Here is a 23,811-nt window from a genome sequence, read left to right as displayed (position 1 = left end):
ATCACTTCTATGGAGTCACTGTGGTTATTCAATATGTAATCTACTTGTTTAGTGTGTTTTCCCTTGATTATGCTATTTTCCTTACATTTGTCTGTTCCAAAAGCCATATTTATACCATTGCTGAATACTTCTGTTATCTTTAGTAATTGGTTGAGTTGTTGATTGGTTGCTGCCAGTAGTTTCAGATCATCCATGTATAGCAAATGTGTGATTTTGTGTGGGTATGTTCCAGTAATATTATATCCATAATTTGTATTATTTAGCATGTTGGATAGTGGGTTCAGAGCAAGACAGAACCAGAAAGGACTTAATGAGTCTCCTTGGTATATTCCACGCTTAATCTGTATTGGCTGTGATGTGATATTATCTGAATTTGTTTGGATATTAAGCGTGGTTGTCCAGTTTTTCATTACTATGTTTAGAAACTGTATCAATTTAGGATCTACTTTGTATATTTCCTATATCTGTAGTAACCATGAGTGGGGTACACTATCAAAAGCTTTTTGGTAATCAATGTATGCGTAGTGTAGTGACCTTTGTTTAGTTTTAGCTTGATATGTCACCTCTGCATCTATTATCAGTTGCTCTTTACATCCTCGTGCTCCTTTGCAGCAGCCTTTTTGTTCTTCATTTATAATTTTGTTCTGTGTTGTATGTGTCATTAATTTCTGTGTAATGACTGAAGTTAATATTCTGTAGTTTGTTGGTAGGCATGTTATGGGGCGATATTTAGCTGGGTTTGCTGTGTCTGCTTGATCTTTAGGTTTCAGATAAGTTATTCCATGTGTAAGTGTATCAGGGAATATGTATGGGTCTGCAATGTAACTGTTAAATAATTTAGCCAGAAATTTGCTATTTTATCTTTTCCAGGGGCTTTCCAATTGTGAGTAGAATTAATTGCTCGGGTGACTTCATGTTGCAAAATTATCACTTCAGGCATTTGTGGTATCATCTTGTATGAGTCTGTTTCTGCTTGTATCCACCGTGCATGCCTGTTATGTTGTACCGGGTTTGACCATATGTTGCTCCAGAAATGTTCCAGGTCTGTTATGTTTGGTGGATTGTCTGTTTTAATGTGTGTGTTATCTATTGTTTGGTAAAATTTCTTTTGGTTTGTGTTGAATGTTTGGTTTTGTTTCCTTCTATTTTCACTTTTTTGTATCTTCTAAGTCGTTTAGGCAATGCCTGTAATTTCTGCTTCTTTTCATCTAATTGCTCTATTGCTTCTTGTTGTGAGATTTTACCTAACCTTTTTCGTTTTTTGTCTGACATTTCATTTCTTATAAATTGCGTTAGCTGTCCGATGTCTTTTCTCAGTTTTTCTATTCTGATCTGTAGCCTGTGTTGCCATGCTGGTTTTGTGGGTTTCTTCTGTGTGTTGGTTGGTTCTGATCTCTGCCTAGTGTGTATATTTAGTGTAGTGAGTGCTCCTACATAAACCAGTAGTTGTAACTCTTCCATAGTTGTGTATTCATTTATTTTGTTGTGTATGATTGTGTTGACAGTTTTTATTGTTGTTTCGACTTGTGGGTTACTTGGTGGTCTATGCAAGAATGGTCTAATGTCTGTATTTGTGTCTTTGTATTCTATATATGTCAACTGAAATTTTTCTTCTATATCTAACATGTGTGTCACTTCATGTTCTATTTGTGCTTGTGCTGGTGGCTGTCTTAAGATTTCGTTTTCATCTGATTGTTTAATTCATGCGTTTTGTTCTTTGTTTGTTTTCTCTGGGATGTTTGAGTCCATTACTGTATTTCCTTCTTCTTCTGATTGCACATTATTTTGTTCCAGTATTTGTTGTACTTGTTGTTTGATGTTTTCTAATTCTGACTGGGGTATCCTGTTATTTTTGATTATTACACGGATCTGATCAGCTAGTCGTTGTTCTGTTAAAAATTTTAATTCCGGGTATCTGGTAATAAATGTTGTGTATACTTGTGATCTGTATACAGTTGTGTTGGTTCCTAGGTTTGTTGCTTGGTAATAACAGAACATGAGGTGTCGATTGACTTCATCTGACCATCTCATCCTCTGCCTTTGTTTTCCTTCTAGGGTGGTTGCAGGAAGCATATCCTGTAAAACACCTCTATTTGGATTTAAATCATTTTCCAGTTGGCTAGCAGTGTCATTACCATTGTGGGCGGGCATAGGGTTCAAGTGTCGTCCCCGACCATGACGGCGCTTGTCCGAGGCTTCTTTAGTTCTGTCCTGAACCAAGTAATCACACTAAAAGGGGGTTAGCCCTATTAGTGGTTTGTTCTTTACGTCGCCTTTTACGACTGGCAGAACATACCGGAGGCCTATTCTTTTCCCGGGCCTCCACGGGAATTATTATTATTATTATTATTATTATTATTATTATTATTATTATTATTACTATTACTATTATTATTAAGAAGCACTTCCTGTGCTTCATAGGAGGCGACTGTATAAAAGTTTTATTTATTAATTACAAATACACACCATCACCTCATTGAAATTCTGTAGTTCTAAAGATTTAGCACCACCAAATAGCAGAGCCTGACCAGACATTTTGACTAGACGTTTGCTGTCATGAAGAAAGTGATGGGAATGAGAGAGCCAGTGAAACTTTAATCTAATTTCCATCAAAGTTTGATTGTCTTCAGGCAGAATAGGAATCCAGAACCCCCAACAATAAGGAACATGACACACTGCACAATGCATATCAACTCTAAAATGACTGCATTTAAAAATGACAATAAGGCTGTTAGAACACAATGACAGTCTTATCAAAACAAACTCACACTTGTCTTCCCACACTACAGGAGGAATTTAGAAACTGCAACACGAATTTAGCAATTGAAAACATTCACTTCATTGGGGTATTTTCCATAAGTAAATTCAAACTATTACAAAAACATTTTATGGTTCATGCACCACATTTTATTTCATTCATAAAATATGTTTTTTTTTCCATTGCATCCCAATGCCAGGCAATGAACTGATGAATGTATATGGGACTCAACTGTTTAAAATGTTTGATAATTAAGAACAGATTAATGTATAAGGAAACAAACTGTTTAAGGTGTTCAATAATAAAGAAGGTAGCCATTGCAAGGGGGGGGGGGGGGGGGGGGGTTAAGAATTGTTATTGTCAGGGTTTGAAAATTAATCTGAAGGGGGAAAGCACTGTAAAAAGATGTATACTGTGAAATACCAAATATATTGTTCCATATAATGATTCCAGATGCATGATGTATGACACACAATATAACAAAGATTAGTACAACATGTAAACATTGGATTTGTCACTAATGTCTCAATAAATGCTTGGGAATTTTTCTTCCAGATGAGAAGACTGGAAAAAGAACTACTGTGGGAACATAAAGAATGGGGAGATATGACAGTGGGGCAATATCAAATAGACAAGAAGCACTTTTCTAATATTGTGAAAACAATTTTTATTAACTTACTACCCAAACTGTTTTGTTTCTCATACCCTCATCAAGTAAGGGCCTAATGTGGTAACTTTATCTAAAGTAACTTGGAGCATATACAGGTAATAATGTAATTCCAAAACAAAATTTGTGTGTTGTAAGATACAGAATGCTAACTTAGCTTGAAATGAAGAAAGATGTTCATGGAAACCTTAAACATTGTTTAGGTATTGTTAAGTGTGGAACACTCCACTGTGTGCACTCTCGTTGCCATATGTGCAGACTGGGTGCAAAAGATGTCAGCTCGAAACACTGACAAGGTACAACAGGAATGTGAGTGCACCTCTCGCCCTGCTCTGAATGCCTGCACTTACGGTTTGGCATCGCAGCTTGGCAGTACCTTGGAAGACACAGAGCAAAGGGTGTGGGCTACCATGTCAATACCAGAATTTTGAAGATATAAAAGCTGTCCTACTCTAATGTCAAATCAGTACATGAACACATGTTGTGATCTATGTTGAGCTGCCAGTTTAGAGATCTGTTTAACACTCACCTGTAAATGAAGTTTTACATTGGAAAAATTATGCATATAACACAGATGAGTTACTGCAAAAGTGACTACATCATTGTAGTAGCTTCAATAGATGGGAGCTCTCTTTCAGCATCTGCCCACTGCAAAGAGTGAATAATTCTGGTGACTGCACAGCAGGTCCACTAGAGTGAATAACTCCAAGAATGACGACCACACAGCACTTGTAATGCAAAAGTTGGTATACACATCAAATTGGTAACAGATCATTCACGGAGTGGAACATTTAACACTAAAACAACACCTGTGCCACTTCAAATTCACAATCATAATCATCTGATAATGGCCTAAGAAGCAAAAAACGCATTTGTAAGTAAACTAATTTTTTTTTCACAATTAAAAAAAATGTTTCTCTTTTTTGTTCTTAATGGCATGTTCAGTTAAGGAAAGTCTTTGTTCTTGAAGCTAATGCAAATTCTTAAATTCTCTGTTTTGACCGCGGTAACACAAAACTGATGATAATTTGTTATTTGCTTATCAAACTCTGCATAACTTACAATATCTTCTGCAGTGCAAGGTGAATTACTTTCTTTTGCCTAATTCAGCAAAGACCGCCTGCATATTCATCATCCTCATCCTCTTTGTCTCCACTACCAGAAACTGGTTTTCCAGCAGGTGATGCCTGGAAGAAACAATCTGTGATGTAATCAAAAATTCTGATGTGTCACCAACAAATAAATAAATGAATACCTTTCACACAAATATTCTACATTTACCCATGAAGAGATACAGAGACAGCTACTTTGAATAAACTGTTGTTTCTCAAACTGTAAAGCAAACACCACTCATAGACTGGTGACTGCTGCCTACAAAGCAGTACAAGTGATCTATGATTGTGGGACATGTGATTGATGTGTCGCCAACCCCTCCAGCTGTTATTGGCACTAGATGAATCATGATTCATCTACTGGTTTTTTTGGTTAAAGCCAAGTCCAGACACACAACAATCAAGATAAATAGAATAAAAGAAACTTCATGTACAGTAAATAGGGGCAAAGCTAAGTGCAGTATTAACTTACTTCATCAAAATAGCAGTGGAATAAAAGATAGAGTACATGAAGTATTAGTGTGTTTAGATGATCTCAAAAATAAGAATGAGATTGATATACTGTGTCTTTCTGAACACCATGTAAATGTGGGGATGGATAGTGTCAGTATAAATGGGTATAATTTAGCATCTTACACTTTTAGATCCAGGATGGATAAAGGATGAGTTGCCATTTTCACAAAACAGGGGTATAAATACAAAACTGTAGAAGTAAGTAAATTTTGTGTTGATCAGCACTTTCAGGTCGGTGCATGTGGACTTCAGCTAGATTATGTAGTTTTGATATTAGTAAAAGTGTACAGGTCTCCATTAGGGGACTGGGAGCTATTCATAAAAAAGTTTGACTCCCTATTATGCTGTCTGTCAGACAAAAAGAAGTAGTTATTAATCTGTGGTAATTTCGATGTAAACTTTCTAACTAATTCTGATAGGAAAAGTGAACAAGAAGTGTTATTAACAACATATAACTTAGAATCAGTGGTCAATTTCCTTACACATATAACTCAAGACAGTAGTACTCTAACAGATAATGTATTTGTACAGAAAGAGGATATAAAACAAACACGTGCTTTCCCTGTGGTAAATGGATTGTCAGACCATGATGCACAACTGATTAACTTACAAAACCTAACAGGGTGTACACTTCAGAAACCATCAAGTAAAAGTGTGAGGTTGCTCAACCCTTAATCTGTAGAGCACTTCAAAGAAAGTTAAGAAATGTTAATTGGGGAGACGTATATAATGAGCCAAATGCTAATAATAAATGCAACATTGTTTCCCAAAGAAAATTACTAAATGTAACACCAAACACTTTTCAAATAAACCTTGGATTACTACAGGTATTAAACTGTTGGTTGGTTGGTTTAAAGATGGGAGGAGGGACCAAACTACGGGGTCATCGGTCCCTTGTTCCTAATAAAACAAAGCCACAAGTGTGAGAATAAAACGGACAAAACATATAACACAAAATGGAAAGAAAGGAAAAGCCACAAGAACAAAGGGAAGGCAATGAACACTAAAAGGAACAAAAGAGGACAAGAAAACAACAGAGAGACGCTAGAAACAGAAGCAAGTAAAACGTGAAAGCAGATTACAGTGGCTGGCCAACCATGAGAATAAAAAGGGAAAGCCAGGCACTCTGCAACACATTAAAACCACCACCCTAAAATCACTAGGGTGGAGGACACAGAGGGACAAAGGACATGCGCTAAAACTTACATAGAAGTATAAAACCCACTCTCACAGATAAAATGTAAAACTAAAGCTGCAGTGGAGGCATTGTCGCCCAACACCGAAGGCAGTGTACTGAGAAAGTTAAAAGCCCGCTGCAGAGTGGCTAAAAGTGGGCAGTCCAGCAAGAGGTGGACGACTGTCATTTGGGAGCCACAGCAACACTGAGTTGGGTCCTGGCAACAGAGTACCGTATTTACTCGAATCTAAGCCGCACTCGAATCTAAGCCGCACCTGAAAAATGAGACTCGAAATCAAGGAAAAAAAAATTTCCCGAATCTAAGCCACACCTGAAATTTGAGACTCGAAATTCAAGGGGAGAGAAAAGTTTTAGGCCGCATCTCCAAATCGAAACAAAGTTGGTCCATTGTAATATGAGACACAATTTAGGTCGAATGAATGACGATACAGCTACAGTAGTTTGGTTCGAGTCTTAAGCTTAGCAGTTAAGCTTTACCAGGTAGCCATTGCTATGCGTCAGGCGCTCCGCTCCGTCCGTATTTATACGGGTACCCCTCCTTTTTTACATGCTTTGTCTGGTTTGAATTGATTGCTTATTTTTCTTTGATCTGATAAGTGCAGTTTTCTTTGTTATAGGTGTTTACATCACTTTAAGCTGAAAATGCATTACTGTACTGTGTCATGCATTGTTTGTCGCATTCTGATAGTGCGTGTTTACAGCCTGTTGCCGCTCGCAGCATGGCTTGCTTTTGAGAGCGCGACCGCCGCTTTTAAAAAATAAAAGAGAGAGAGAGAGAGAGAGAGAGAGAGAGAGAGAGAGAGAGAGAGAGAGAGAGAGAGAGAGGAGTCGTCTCATTAGCGAAACAATGGCAATAGACTTCTATTCGTTGTTACTTACACTGCTGCTTTCTTTGATAATGATCAACAAGAACCGAATAATAGACCGTATGATAGAAGATGTTCTGAACGAGAGTTTAGCGAAAATTTTTCTCCGTTTGAAAATCTCCGCAGGCGCCTCTTTAGTACATTACTTTCTGCACAGAAATTAGAGTCATCTCAGATTTAAAAATCTAGTCAATTGCCGTGCTTCATTTCGGACTGTATCACTGTTAAGCATAAGAATAATACGAATATAAACATGACATGATATGTATATTATTCCGCGTTTGCTGTTGTCTCACTCTAGTTTTGTGGTTTATTAGGCAGACAGGATTTAAATGAGATAGCAGCAAACACGAAACAATACATGGCAAAATGTTTATATTCGTATTATTCTTATGGTGACGAGAAAACTGCATCTGATTCACAATTAATAAAAGTTCCTGTTAGCAACCATCTCTTCTCACAAGTAGGAAAAAATCCAGAACGTAAAGTTGGCCATATTGACAAACATCTCAAACAGTCTTGCCAGTCAGGTTTTCGTAGTACATTGAAATGCTGCTACATTCGAAGATGAACAATACGGAATTTGTATTTACTTCGTTGGACAATGTATGAAAATGCAGTGGGCGAAACTCGGGGCGGAGAAAAAGCTCGTCTTCCATCTTTTTTTTATATATAGAATTTATTTACTGACGCAGAGGTTTTGGAGCCAGTATTTATCTTTGTGCCTACAAAGCATGCCTGTATAGTGCTACATATATTCGACGGCAGAAGTAAGTTGTGGCGGCACCCACCAACATTTTTCAGAACTTCCGCTTGCTTTGCACTCGATTCTAAGCCGCAGGTGGTTTTTTGAATTACAAAAACTGGAAAAAAAAAGTGCGGCTTAGATTCGAGTAAATACGGTAGGTAACCGTGCGTTAGCCAAGTAAGGCCAATGCGGAGCCGGCAGAGGACAAATGATTCCCTGCGAGAGGCCTGCATGGAAGACTTCCACACATTCATAGTCTCCTTAATGACACGCGTGCTGTTATGCCATTCCGTCTCCCAAATCCAGAAAACCCGGTGGTGTAAGACAGAACGCAGATCAGCTTCGGAGGTGCCTCTCTCCAGAAGCGGTTTCCATGTTGCCTGTTTGACCAGCCTGTTGGCAAGTTCGTTGCGGGGGATTCTGATGTGCCCTGGGGTCCACACAAACACCACGGAACGGCGGGACTGTTCCAGGGCACAGATGGACTCCTGAAAGGATGCTACCAGAGTGTGGCGAGGGTAGCACTGGTCAATAGCTTGTAGGCTGCTCAGTGAGTCAGTACAAAGGAGAAATGACTCACCAGGGCATGAGCGGATGTACTCAAGAGCACAAGATATGGCCGCCAGCTCTGCAGTGAAAACACTGCAGCCAACTAACAAGGAATGCTGCTCAACATGTCGTCCATGAACATATGCGAAGCCTATGTGACCATCAGCCATTGAGCCATCGGTGTAAACCACTTCAGAGCCCCGGAACACATCAAGAATCGAGAGGAAGTGACAGCGGAGAGCGGCGGGGTTAACGGAGTCCTTATGGCCATGCAAAAGCTCCAGACGAAGCTGCAGCCGAGGTGTACACCATGGAGGCGAAGGTGAACAGACCGCAAGTAGAGGAGGTAAACGGAAGGACTCCAATTTGGAGAGAAGGAACCACAATCGTTAGTCCCGATCTGGGCCGCCGATGCAGGAGATGGACTGCCGTGGTCGGGAAAAGTAGACGGTAATTCAGATGCTCAGGGGAACTATGAATGTGCGCTGCGTAACTGCCAAGCAGTTGCACACGTCTGATCTGCAGTGGAGGGACACCAGCCTCCACCAGTACGCTGGTCACCGGACTCGTCCTAAAAGCTCCTGTCACTAATCGAACCCCACAATGGTGCACATTGTCGAGTAAATGCAATGCTGAAGGTGCTGCCCAACCATAAACCACACTCCCATAGTCAATTCGGGATTGGACAAGGGCTCTGTAGAGCTGCAGCAGTGTACAGCGATCTGCACCCCAATTGGTGTTGCTAATGCAATGGAGGGCATTGGGGTGCTGCCAGCACTTCCACTTAAGCTGACGAAGATGAGGGAGCCAAATCAATCAAGCGTCGAAAACCAGTCCTAGGAATTGATATGTCTCCACTACAGTGAGTGGATTGTCATTAAGGTAAAGTGTGGGTTCCAGATGAACGGTACAACGCCGACAGAAGTGCATGACACATGACTTTGCAGCTGAAAACTGGAAGCCGTGGGCTACAGCCCTTGGCTGCGCCTTGTGGATGGCTCCCTGGAGGCTCCGCTCAGCAACAATAGTACTGGAGCAGCAATACGAAATGCAGAAGTCATCTGCATACAGAGAAGGTGACACGGAGGGCCCGACTGCTGCTGCTAGACTGTTAATGGCCACTAAAAACAGAGACACACTCAATACAGAGCCCTCCTGGATATGAATGTAACTATGTGAGTCACCAACTTGGACATGGAAAGTATTTGCAACAGGAAGTTTTGGGTAAAAATCAGGAGTGGTCCCCAGGGACCCCACTCATACAATGTGGCAAGGATATATCGCCAGGTCGTGTCGTATGCTTTGCGCAAGTCAAAAAAGACAGCAATCAGGTGTTGCTGTCTGGAAAAGGCTGTTCAAATGGCAGACTTGATGGACACAAGATTATCAGTGGTAGAGCGACCCAGGTGGAAGCCGCCCTGACATGAAGCCAGCAAATCACGTGACTCCAGTACCCAACCCAACCGTCAACATACCATACGTTTGAGCAGCTTACAAAGACTGTTGGTGGGGCTGATGGGCCGATAGCTATCCACATCAAGCAGGTTTTTACTGGGCACAGAGCTGTTTAAAGGCTATGAGGTGCTCCAGGGAAGGGTGCCACTTATGCCACTGTAGAGCACGCTGATGCTCCTTAATTGCTTCAGTGACTTCCGGCAACCACCAAGGGACAGCCTTACCCCTCGTGCACACTAAAGAGCGAGGGATCGCATTTTCTGCCGCTGAAACAATTGTGCTAGTCATCCCGCTCAGCTATCACATCGATGTTCCCATGTGGAGGAGCTTTAGTGGTGACAGCAGAGGTGAAAGTTCCCCAGCCCGCCTTGTTCAAAGCCCATGTGGGCAGGCATCCGTGTGTCTGACGCTGGGGCAGCGAAAGGAAGATGGGGTAGTGGCCACTATCACACAGGTTGTCATGTGCTTTCCAGTGGATAGATGGGAGAAGTCCTGGGCTGCAAGTTGATAAATTAATGGCCAAGTAACTACCATGAGCCACACTGAAATGAGTGGCAGCCCCAGTATTTAAGAGGCACAGGTCGAGTTGTGACAGTAAAGTTTTGACATTTCTGCCCCACAAGGGGTTATGGGCATTAGAATCTCCCAGAAGTAGAAAAGGTTTAGGAAGCCGAGCAATCAGTTCAGCTAATAAATTCAGGGGTACTGAACCCTCTGGTGGAAGATATACATTGCAGACAGTTATTTCCTGCGTTGTCCTTATTCTGACAGCCACAGCTTCAAGAGGAGTTTGAAGGGGCACATGTTCACAAACTCCACCTGACACTCGATTAGAGTCACTATGGTTCTTGTAATATCCCTTATAGCCGCGGAGGGCAATGCAGAAAGCAGATATAAAGCTTAACAGTTGCCATAGCTCAGCCAGAGGAAAAACGGCCACATTTCCACTGGAGGATGACATCGTGAGAATGGGAAGGCAGGCAATATTTAATGAGGCAGTTTACACCTCAGAGTCACCTGCAACCACTGATTTATTGCCTGAGCAGTCTATATACATTGTGTCTGAGGGTCTGGCGGGATCTAGGTCCTCAGCAGATGGCAAAATATCCACCCCATCCTCAGCCGAAGAGTTTGTAGGTAGCGGTGGTGTAGGTGCCACCACAATTTCCTTGGTCTTACGGGATTTCTTTTTGGATTTCTGTCGCTGTTCCTTGGGTTTCCCTGGCTGGGCGGACTTCACTGACTCAGTCTCCGTGACTGAGGACGAGCATGAAGCCCTACGATCAGCTGCTTTTGGGCTCTTCAGCCACTGAAGGGTGTCATCTTTCCCACTAGAAGAAACCTGGGAAGGGAGTGACCCAAGGGACCCTTTCCTAGCTAGAGAAACCGAAGACAATTTACGCTTCTCTGGCTTAGCAGTGGGGATGAATGTCCCCAATAATTGGGGGGGGGGGGGGGCTGTAGCTCCCAAAGTAGGTGGTGCAAGAGTAACAGGGAGGGGAGTGCCCCCACCATCAAGGGGGCAGGTGTAGTCTTCTGGCTCTGAGAGGTGACCTGGGTTGGTGGAGCTGATGGTGCTAGAACTGTTGTAGTGGCGACGTAGGACAATGCCATACGCAAAGGATGCAGGCGTTCAAATTTTCTCTTAGTTTCAGTGTAGGTCAGTCTGTCCAGGGTCTTTTACTCCATGATTTTCCTTTCTTTCTGGAGAATCCTGCAGTCAGGCGAGCAAGGCAAATGGTGCTCACCGCAGTTGACAGAGACGGGAGGTGGGGCACATGGAGTATTGGGATGTGATGGGCATCTGCAATCTCGGCATGTGATGCTGGAAGTACAGTGGGAAGACATATGACCTAACTTCCAACACTTAAAGCACTGCATCGGGGGAGAGATTAGGGCTTTACATCACACCAGTAGACCATCACCTTGACCTTCTCGGGCAATGTATCACCCCCAAAGGCCAATATGTAGGCACTGGTGGCAACCTGATTATCCCTCGGACCCCAGTGGACACACCGGATGAAATGTACACCTTGCCGCTGTAAATTGGCAGCTCATCGTCAGACTGCAAAAGAAGGTCTCTGTGAAATACGATACCCTGGGCCATATTTAAGCTCTTATGGGGCGTGATAGTTACAGAAACATGCCCCAGCTTGTCACAAGCAAGTAACTCCTGTGACTGGGCAGAGGAAGCTGTTTTGATCAAGACTAACCCAGATCTCAATTTGGACAAGCCCTGCACCTCCCCGAACTTGTCCTCTTAAATGCTCAACCAAAAACTGAGGCTTCATCGTCATGAAAGATTCCCCATCAGCTCTTGAACATACAAGGTACCGGGGCGAATAAGATCCGCTGCCATCCTTAGCCTGACATTCCTCCCATGGTGTGGCCAGGGAGGGGAACGATTTGGGGTCGTACTTCTGTGTGTTGAATTGAGCTCGTGATCACTTTGAGACTGCTGGCATTTCAACACCAGCAAGAGATGATGGACTATGCTTCATCGCCTGTCACGTGCCCTGATGCCACCCACTCTGACCAGGGGACCTCCCCATGGGCGCCACCCAGCCGCAGCAAAGGCCATCCGATGCCCCAGAGGGATGGGCATCTACCCCATGGAATACGTGGGGAGTTAACAGCGCAGGCATCAGCAGAGCGACCCCTGTGTGGTCAGGGGGCTACAACCAACAGGGTACATCGCGGCCCCACCACGCACCACAATGGACTGGCTACTGTGCTGGATATAGGTGTAAAGAAGTCCATGGTCATCGTCAATGCAGAAATCGACACCGCATAGTGCATGGTGGGAAATGCACGTAGGAAGGTGTCCTCGCCGAAGAGATGGAGAATGGGCAGGACTGCAATGCGACGATGAGAAAGTGGGCTAAAGATCTCAATGCACGATGGACACGATGCACCTTGTAAGGCGCCCTTCCCCAATTAGCTCACTCTTTGGGAAATTTTTGAAGAATGGAGGTCAAACCCTACAGGGGACCATCACATAAAGGCCGAAACATGTGAAACTCCTTTTAGTCACCTCATATGACAGGCAGGAATACCTTGGGCCTATTCTAAGCCCTGGACCCGCAGGGGGCTATTAAACTGTCTTCAGAAAGAAAAAGAAAACTGTATGAGATGGCAAGAACTAGTAAAGATCCAGAAGTAATTTTACACTATAAAAATTATATTAACACAATGAGAAAAGTTGTAAGGAAATCAAGAAATATATATGTTAGAGAAGAAATTAACAACTCCAGCAATAAAATCAAAACAATATGGAATGTTGTTAGAAGGGAGACGAGAAAAGTAATGACTGACGTAGGCAGTATTACTATTAAAGAGAATGGCCAAACCAACTGTACATAAGTAGCTGATGTATTCAACAACAATTTGTTAAGTGTAGGAGAAAAAATTAGTGAGAATAGTTTAAAAGAAAAAGCCAGGCAGTATATTGAAGAGTGAGTTTTCAAAAATTTTAGTCAGATTAAGTTTCACCTAACAACCTCTTGTGAAATAATTAAAATTATTAAATCTTTGAAAAATAAATGTTCTGTTGGAGTAGAGCACATCTCTAATAAGATATTAAAAAATGTGGAGCAATTACAACTGATGTTCCAAGTCACATACGTAATGCATCACTAACTCAAGGTATTTTCCCAGACAGGTTAAAATACGTCATGGTCAGGCCGCTCTACAAAATGGGGGACACCACAGATGTCAGTAATTATTGGCCAGTATCCTTGCTTACAGCATTTTCAAAAATCTTTGAGAAAATAATGTATTCAAGAGTGGTTAGCCATTTCAACAGTAATGGGATACTTAGTAAATCACAGTTCGGATTTCAAAAATGCTGTTCCCCTGAGACAGCAATATACAATTCACTGTCCACATAATAGAGTCTTTAAATAGTAATATGTCACCAATAGGAATTTTCTGTGACTTGTCTAAAGCATATGATCGTGTGAACCATGACATTATGGTACAGAAATTACAATTCTATGGTATAAATGGAATAGCATATGGGTGGTTTAAGTCATACCCACAGAACAGGAATCAAAAAGTTTCTTTATATGGATCAAGAGATTAAAATAAGGTTGCCACTTCATCTAACTGGGATGAAATTACATTAGGTGTTCCACAGGGTTCAATCATGGGTCCCCTTCTGTTCTTGATATATGTGAACAACCTCCCTTCTTATCTGAAACAAGAAGTTGAACTGACACTGTTTGCTGATGATACAGGCATCATTATTAATCCAGTAAAAGAAACTCCAATTGAAAATGATACAAATAAGGTCTTTGGAAAAGTCATTAATTGGTTTTCTAAAAATGGGCTTGGTCTGAACTTTGAAAGAAACACAGTACACCCAATTTTCTGCTGCAAAAAGTGCAGTCCCTTCAATAAATATAACACATCAACAGAAGTCAGTAGACTTGGTAGAGGAGACTAAGTTTTTGGGTGTACACATAGATGAGAATCTCAACTGGAAAATTCATATTTTGGACCTTCTAAAGCGACTAGGTTCAGCAACTTTTTGAATCAGAATTACTGCCAATTTTGAGGATATAGAAATTAGTAAGACAACATACTTTGCATACTTTCACTCTCTGATGTCATACGGAATAATATTTTGGGGCAACTCAACACTTAGACAAAAAGTATTCACTGCTCAAAAGAAAGCGGTTAGAATAATGTGTGGGGTTCATAGCTGCACATCTTTTAGACATCTTTTCTAAAGATTGAGAATTCTTACAACAGCCTCACAGTACATTTACTCACTGATGAAATTTGTTCTCAACAACATGGACCAGTTTAAAAAACAACAGTGAAATTCGTGATCATAATACCAGAAAAAAGAAAGACTTACCTTATCCTTTACTCAACCCATATTTGGCACAGAAAGGGGTAAAATATGCCGCTATAAAAATTTTTGACAAATTGCCAGAGGAAATAAAATGTCTGACCAACAGCAGTAATAGCTACAAAAATAAAATAAAATCATATCTCCTTGACAACTCCTTCTATACCATAGATGAATTCTTGAATAGGAATAAATAAATCTATAAATATAGTATATGCATAAATATTAATCTTTAACACCCAAACTCCTTGCCGTTACATATGTCTGAATATGTGCGGATGGATATGTGTGTGTGTGTGTGCATGCGCGCGAGTGTATACCTGTCCCTTTTTCCCCCTAAGGTAAGTCTTCCCACTCCCGGGATTGGGATGACTCCTTATCCTTACCCTGTCCCTTAAAATCCACATCCTTTCATATTTCCCTCTCCTTCCCTCTTTCCTGATGAAGCAACTGTGAGTTGCGAAAGCTTGAATTCAAACACAAACACACACACAAAATTCAAGCTTCTGCAACACACAGTTGCTTCATCAGGAAAGAGGGAAGGAGAGAGAAAGACAAAAGGATGTGGGTTTTAAGGAAGAGGGTAAGGAGTCATTCCAATCTCGGGAGCAGAAAGACTTACCTTAGGGGGAAAAAAGGACGGGTATACACTCGCGCGCACACACACACACATATCCATCCACACATATACAGACACAAGCAGACATATTTAAAGACAAAGAGTTTGGGCAGAGATGACAGTCAAGGGGGAAATGCAGACGCAAAGATGATGTTGAATGACAGGTGAGGTGTGAGTGGCGGCAACTTGAAATTTGCGGAGATTGAGGCCTGGTGGGTAACGGGAAGAGAGGATATATTGAAGAGCAAGTTCCCATCTCTGGAGTTCGGATAGGTTGGTGTTGGTGGGAAGTATCCAGATAACCCGGACGGTGGAACACTGTGCCAAGATGTGCTGGCCGTGCACCAAGGCATGTTCAGCCACAGGGTGATCCTCATTACCAACAAACACTGTCTGCCTGTGTCCATTCATGCGAATGGACAGTTTGTTGCTGGTCATTCCCACATAGAATGTGTCACAGTGTAGGCAGGTCAGTTGGTAAATCACGTGGGTCCTTTCAGATGTGGCTCTGCCTTTGATCGTGTACACCTTCCGGGTTACAGGACTGGAGTAGGTGGTGGTAGGAGGGTGCATGGGACAGGTTTTACACCGGGGCCGGTTACAAGGATAGGAGCCAGAGGGTAGGGAAGGTGGTTTGGGGATTTCATAGGGATGAACTAACAGGTTATGAAGGTTAGGTGGACGGCGGAAAGACACTCTTGGTGGAGTGGGGAGGATTTCATGAAGGATGGATCTCATTTCAGGGCAGGATTTGAGGAAGGCATATCCCTGCAGGAGACACATTCAGAGTCTGGTCCAGTCCCGGAAAGTATCCTGTCACAAGTGGGGCACTTTTGTGGTTCTTCTGTGGGGGATTCTGGGTTTGAGGGGATGAGGAAGTGGCTCTGGTTATTTGCTTCTGTACCAGGTCGGAAGGGTATTTGCGGGATGCGAAAGCTGTTGTCAGGTTGTTGGTGTAATGGTTCAGGGATTCCGGACTGGAGCAGATTCGTTTGCCACGAAGACCTAGGCTGTAGGGAAGGGACCGTTTGATGTGGAATGGGTGGCAGCTGTCATAATGGAGGTACTGTTGCTTGTTGGTGGGTTTGATGTGGACGGACATGTGAAGCTGGCCATTGGACAGGTGGAGGTCAACGTCAAGGAAAGTGGCATGGGATTTGGAGTAGGACCAGGTGAATCTGATGGAACCAAAGGAGTTGAGGTTGGAGAGGAGATTCTGGAGTTCTTCTTCACTGTGAGTCCAGATCATGAAGATGTCATCAATAAATCCGTACCAAACTTTGGGTGGGCAGGCCTGGGTAACCAAGAAGGCTTCCTCTAAGTGACCCATGAATAGATTGGCGTACGAGAGGGCCATCCTGGTACCCATGGCTGTTCCCTTTAATTGTTGGTATGTCTGGCCTTCAAAAGTGAAGAAGTTGTGGGTCAGGATGAAGCTGGCTAAGGTGATGAGGAAAGAGGTTTTAGGTAGGGTGGCAGGTGATCGGCGTGAAAGGAAATGCTCCATCGCAGCGAGGCCCTGGACGTGCGGAATATTTGTGTATAAGGAAGTGGCATCAATGGTTACAAGGATGGTTTCCGGGGGTAACACATTGGGTAAGGATTCCAGGCGTTCGAGAAATTGGTTGGTGTCTTTGATGAAGGATGGGAGACTGCATGTAATGGGTTGACTGTGTTGATCTACGTAGGCAGAGATACGTTCTGTGGGGGCTTGGTAGCCAGCTAAAATGGGGCGGCCGGGATGATTGGGTTTGTGGATTTTAGGAAGGAGGTAGAAGGTAGGGGTGCGGGGTGTTGGTGGGGTCAGGAGGTTGATGGAGTCAGGTGAAAGGTTTTGCAGGGGGCCTAAGGTTCTGAGGATTACTTGAAGCTCCGCCTGGACATCGGGAATGGGGTTACCTTGGCAAACTTTGTATGTGGTGTTGTCTGAAAGCTGACGCAGTCCCTCAGCCACATACTCCCAACGATCAAGTACCACGGTCGTGGAACCCTTGTCCGCCGGAAGAATGACGATGGATCAGTCAGCCTTCAGATCACAGATAGCCTGGGCTTCAGCAGTTGTGATGTTGGGAGTAGGATTAAGGTTTTTCAAGAAGGATTGAGATGCAAGGCTGGAAGTCAGAAATTCCTGGAAGGTTTGGAGAAGGTGATTTTGAGGAAGAGGAGGTGGGTCCCGCTGCGACGGAGGATGGAACTGTTCCAGGCAGGGTTCAATTTGGATGGTGTCTTGGGGAGTTGGATCATTAGGAGTAGGATTAGGATCATTTTTCTTCGTGGCAAAGTGATATTTCCAGCAGAGAGTATGAGTGTAGGACAGTAAATCTTTGACGAGGGCTGTTTGGTTGAATCTGGGAGTGGGGCTGAAGGTGAGGCCTTTGGATAGGACAGAGGTTTCAGATTGGGAGAGAGGTTTGGAGGAAAGGTTAACTACTGAATTAGGGTGTTGTGGTTCCAGATTGTGTTGATTGGAATTTTGAGGTTTTGGAGGGAGTGGAGCTGGAAGTGGGAGATTGAGTAGATGGGAGAGACTGGGTTTGTGTGCAATGAGAGGAGGTTGAGGTGTGCTGGAAAGGTTGTGAAGGGTGAGTGAGTTGCCTTTCTGGAGGTGGGAAACCAGGAGATCCTGAATGTGGCTCTCCAGCAGGGATACGACTTCCTCAAATCCTGCCCTGAAATGAGATCCATCCTTCATGAAATCCTCCCCACTCCACCAAGAGTGTCTTTCCGCCGTCCACCTAACCTTCGTAACCTGTTAGTTCATCCCTATGAAATCCCCAAACCACCTTCCCTACCCTCTGGCTCCTATCCTTGTAACCGCCCCCAGTGTAAAACCTACTCCAGTCCTGTAACCCGGAAGGTGTACACGATCAAAGGCAGAGCCACACGTGAAAGCACCCACGTGATTTACCAACTGACCTGCCTACACTGTGATGCATTCTATGTGGGAATGACCAGCAAAAAACTGTCCATTCGCATGAATGGACACAGGCAGACAGTGTTTGTTGGTAATGAGGATCACCCTGTGGTTAAACATGCCTTGGTGCATGGCCAGCACATCTTGGCACAGTGTTCCACCGTCCGGGTTATCTGGATACTTCCCACCAACACCAACCTATCCGAACTCCAGAGATGGGAACTTGCTCTTCAATATATCCTCTCTTCCCGTTACCCACCAGGCCTCAATCTCCGCAAATTTCAAGTTGCCGCCACTCACACCTCACCTGTCATTCAACATCATCTTTGCCTCTGCACTTCCGCCTCGACTGACATCTCTGCCCAAACTCTTTGTCTTTAAATATGTCTGCTAGTGTCTGTATATGTGTGGATGGATGTGTGTGTGTGTGCGCGAGTGTGTACCCGTCCTTTTTTCCCCCTAAGGTAAGTCTTTCCACTCCCGGGATTGGAAAGACTCCTTACCCTCTCCCTTAAAACCCACTTCCTTTCGTCTTTCCCTCTCCTTCCCTCTTTCCTGATGAGGCAACAGTTTGTTGCGAAAGCTTGAATTTTGTGTGTAAGGTTGCTTCATCAGGAAAGAGGGAAGGAGATGGAAAGACAAAAGGATGTGGGTTTTAAGGGAGAGGGTAAGGAGTCATCCCAATCCGGGGAGTGGAAAGACTTACCTTAGTGCACACACACACACACACACACACACACACACACACACACACACACACACATATCCATCCGCACATTACAGACACAAGCAGACATATGTAAATATGTCTCTCTCTCTCTCTCTGCGTGTGTGTGTGTGTGTGTGTGTGTGTGTGTGTGTGTGTGTGTGTGTGCGCGCACGCATTTCTTGTGCACTTGACTCGTTTCACATCATAACGGCTACCGTACCATGCGATTGATCAATGGAACACGCAACCAACTAACCAACAGATAATGCAACATCCCTGCAGCTCCTCATGTGGTCTCACCCTATACCAGACCTCCCCACCTCAGAAAAAATCCAAGGAAGTATCGTGAATCAGAGAACTTCTACACCAAAAGCAGTAACACTAAACATTTGGTTACGGAGGTGGTCATGAGAGAAAACTCTATTGGTAAAAAAATGTTTACCCAAATATATACAAACTGTGTAAATGAATATTTAAATCTAACTAAATGTTGTGAAAAATACACACATAGGATTGCATGAAAGAAGAAGAACGTGAAAGACGCCAAGGAAATATAGGTGACGTCATGAAAACTATGATGAGAATTTTTAAGAAAATTCTAAATTCAGTAAATACACTGCCATCATTACCAGTCCCCTTTTTTAAAATTAATGTGAAAAGAGGAAAATACAGGGTGGCATAATGATGTTATTATGGAAAGGATAAACTGCTAGTCATCATATAGACAAGATGCTGAGCCGCAGAGAGGCACAACAAAAAGACTGCTGTACATTAAAGCTTTTGGCCCAATGGCATTCTTTTAAAGTATAAAGCACACACATGCATTAAAAACTCACACATACATGAGCACTGTGTCTGGCCATGAAGGCAGACTTGAGGAACTGCACCTGATGGGAGAAGCAATCTATGGACAGGAGTGTGGGTGGGGTTGGGGAGCAAGGGGTGAAGGTGGGAGTAGGTAGAAGGCTGGTGTTGGAGGGAAAGGGATAGCAGGGTAGCAAGGGGTGAAGGTGGGAGTAGGTAGAAGGCTGGGGTTGGAGGGAAAGGGATAGCAGGGTAGGGGTGGATGAAGGTGTAGTGCTGCTTGTGGGAATATGCAGGGATGTGGCGGGACAGCGTAGGGCTGCTGGGTGCAATCAAGAGGTTTAGGGAATGGAGCGGATAGGGAGAGAAGTAGAGGGGAAAGACACTAGTGGATGTGTTGGTGAAATAAAAGGCTGTGTAATGCTGGAGTGGGAGCAGAGAAGGCAACAGGTGGGTAAAAGACAGCCACTAGTGAAGGTTGCAGCCCCAGAGGTTACAGAAATGTAGGCTATGTTGCAGGGTGAGTTCCTACCTGTGTAATTGAGAAAAGGTTGTAGGAAGGAACAAGATAGCACAGGCTTTGAAGCAGTCATTGATGTGAAACACACAGTATCGGGCAGCACTTATAGCATGCATGTGACCAGACTGGAGTAGGTGATGGTGGTGGGAAGATATATGGAGCAGGTATTGCATCTAGGTCTGTTGCAGGGATATGAGCCTTGAGCAAATGGTTGGGAGCGGGGTTGGAGTAGGGATGGATGAGTATGTTGTGTAGGTTCAGTGGGTGGCGGAATACCACAGAGAGGTGGAGAGGATAGTGGATAGAATATTATTCATTTCAGGGCACAACAAAAGATAGTCGAAATCATGGTGGAGAATGAGATTCAGCTGTTCCAGCTCTGGGTGGTTCTGAGCCACTACGGTTGTGTTCCTGTGTGGCTGGATGGTGGAAATGTGTGAGGTGACTGTAGTGGGTGTGACTGTAGTGTGACTGTAGTAGGTGACTGTAGAGATCTGTTTCTGTTCAAATTTGGGAGGGTAATTGTGGTCTGGGAACCCTTGTGTATTTGAAGATAGACTGCTCGTCACTGCAGAAATGACAGCCATGGGCAGCTAGGATGTATGTAAGTTATTCTTGGTATGAAATGGGTGGCAGTTGAAGTGGACGTATTGCAGGTGGTTGGTATGCATGAGATGGACAGAGCTCCTGATATAGCTGTATTTGAGATGGAGGCCAACATTGAGGAAGGTGGCTTGTTGGCCTGAGAATGACCATGTAAAATGAATGGGGGAGAAGATGTGAGGTTCTGGAGGAATGTGGATAGGATGTCCTCATCCTCAGTTCAGATCACAAAGATGTCAAAAATGAACCTCAACCAGGTGAGAGGTTTGGGATTCTGGATGGTAAGCTAGGATTTCTCTAGATGGTCGATGAATAGGTAGGCATAGGATTATGCCACGTGGGTGCTCGTTTCTGTGCCATGGATTTGTTTGTAGGTGATGCCTACAAAGGGGAAGTGATTACAAGTGAGGATATAATTGGCCATGGTGACCAGGAACAGGGTTTTAGTTTGCAGTCAGTCAGGCATTGGTACAGCTAGTGTTCAATAGCAACAAGGCCGTCGGCACTAGGGATGTCAGTGGAGAGGGAGGTGGTATCAACAGTGGCAAGCACGGAACCATGTGGTAAAGGTACAAGAACTGTGGAGAGCCCGAGGAGGAAATGGTTGGTGTCTTATATAGGAGGGTACATTACTGTTAATAGGTCAAAGGTGATGGTCCACGAGAGCAAAGATTCTCTCAGTGGGGACACAGTAACTGGCAACAATGGGGCTTATGGACTTATGGACACGTGTAAAAGACAGGAGTGTGGGGAGTTGTAGGGGTGAGGAGAGAGATTAATTCTGGGGAGAAGTTATGGGATGGGCCTACAGATTTGAGGAGAGACTGGAGATCATGTTGGATTTCTGGAATGGGGTCATTGCGACAGGGTCTGTAGGTTGACAAATCTGACAGCTGCTGTTCAAAACCACAGTAGTGGAGCATTTCTTGGTATGTAGGATCATAAGGTCAGGATCAGTTTGTAGGTGGTGGATAGTGGTTCTTTCTGGGGTATAAGGTTAGTTTCCATTTGAGGGATTTGGGGAATGATTGTGAGGCAAGATTTGAAGTTAAGAAATTCCAAAACATTAACAGAGGGTGATTTGGGGGCCGTGGGGGTGGATAAAGGCTGGATAGAGGAGTGAACCTTGTCAGGTAGGGTTCAATATAGGCTTAAGGTCGAGTGTGATTGGTAGGGCTGGTGGTGAAAAAGTATTTCCAGTGTATCGATCAAGAGAAGGCGACAAGGCCTTTGACAAGCTGAGCACAATTGAATAAGGGAGAAGGGTGTAAGGCAACCCCTTGGAAAGCACTGAAACTTCTGTTGGACTAAGGCTTTTGGAGGAAATGTTCATCACTGTTTTTCTGATCTGTTTAGGTTCTGGACTCTGTAGTGGGAGGAACTTTCTGTGTGTGTGGTAAATGTAGTAGGTCTGCAAGGCAGAGTTTGGCTATGAAGAGATGTGAGGGAGACTTGGAAGCTGTTGTAGAGTTGGCAGATAGTGGTGTGTTTCCATCCAGATGCTAAATGTGCTGTCAAACAGAATATGCCTCACTTCAGTGACTGCTTCACAGCCTGTGCCATCTGGATCCTTCCTACCAACACCAGTGTTTCTGAATTGTGCAGGTGGGAACTCACCCTGGAACAATGACCCAGCCACTGTTTCTCCAGATCAAATTATTTCTGAATGGCAAGACTAAAGCAAGATTTGAAAACTCCTACTGAGAAGGACTACCTTGGCACCTCTTTCACCTTAAAAGAACTGGATATAGTTTTCAAATATATCAAGAACAATACAGATGCAGGGTCTACATTAGTGGTCATCAAACTTTTTTGCTCACAAGCCAGTACTGACATTGTGCTATGGTACCTCTGACTGCATATGCCCTGTTCTTACCATTAATTGGTATCCTACACAAATTAGTATGTTACGGGCCCCCAGTAGACTAGCTATAGTAAGGGTGTGATAAGTTGGCCACCACCCCACAACACCACCAACATTTTAATATGTAGGCACCATTCATAATACTTCATGTCTACTGTTCTGTTCCAGATCGGCCACCCTCAATGACCCACAAGGTTGTGACATTGTGATTGCCTGATGAAGTGTTGTGTTTTTGTGTGAGCGGATGATTAATTGAACAATAACAGTAATGGTATTTATATTTAAATGTATTATGCAACATGAGACATAACCGTTAATGTTTACTAAATGTTTTGCATGTCATTTTTCGTCTGTTCATTGTGTTGTATTACAATAGCCTTAATTTAATTTCACATTTATAGCTACAAATACATAACACATGCTCATTCATTAATCCATGTTACTTTCATTTGACACTTATACCATAGCAGCTGATCGGTATGATGCGAACATGCCCAAGAGGCAAAAAATAAAACGTTCCTCCTCTCATATCCTGTACTCCCACAGTGGCTATCCGAATTTACAGACAATTAAAATAAAGCAAAATCTTAAAAAATTACTACCGCTATAAGCGATTTTGTTTGTTACTGAGAAGGAACGCTACACACTAAGACTTTATTAACATTAGTTGATGGTTTTGGATTCAACTGTGACTTGTTAGATTCATATATTACACAATACAGCTGAGAACTAAGGGCCAACAAAGAGCTGATTAGCGCTGCATGTGGCCTGTGAGCCACAGTTTGATGGTTGCTGGTCTAGATTAACAAATGAAAATGTTCGATCTGCTACAAAGCAGTGGCCATTAAAAATTATGAACATTTGCTTTTTAAAACTGCAAATTCCCAAATTTTATCAGAAAGCCAAAGCAATAGGACTTATAAAGTCTGGGGGGGGGGGGGGGGGGGGGTGGAGTTCCATCCAGTTTTACTTCTTCGTCATTTGTATGTGATGGAAAGACTGATTCTAAATACAGTATCTGACTACAGACATACGTCTTATAAAACAGCAATCG

The 23,811-nt window shown here is 43.2% G+C and overlaps 1 protein-coding gene across 1 annotated transcript in view; it reads right to left on the bottom strand.

Moving 5' to 3' along the window:
* LOC124794871 (gamma-soluble NSF attachment protein-like) overlaps positions 1–23,811 on the bottom strand; it is a 133,436-nt gene that overhangs the window by 30,173 nt on the left and 79,452 nt on the right. Inside the window, exon 9 of the mRNA XM_047258551.1 lies at positions 4,488–4,612. Within this exon, the coding sequence (XP_047114507.1) occupies positions 4,532–4,612 (81 nt within the window). The 3' untranslated portion in view covers positions 4,488–4,531. The remainder of the gene's footprint in view (positions 1–4,487; positions 4,613–23,811) is intronic.

The sequence above is a fragment of the Schistocerca piceifrons genome, chromosome 4, assembly GCF_021461385.2.
Source record: "Schistocerca piceifrons isolate TAMUIC-IGC-003096 chromosome 4, iqSchPice1.1, whole genome shotgun sequence".
NCBI classification, from domain to species: Eukaryota; Metazoa; Arthropoda; class Insecta; order Orthoptera; family Acrididae; genus Schistocerca; species Schistocerca piceifrons.
This window is presented reverse-complemented; position numbering and strand designations above follow the sequence as displayed.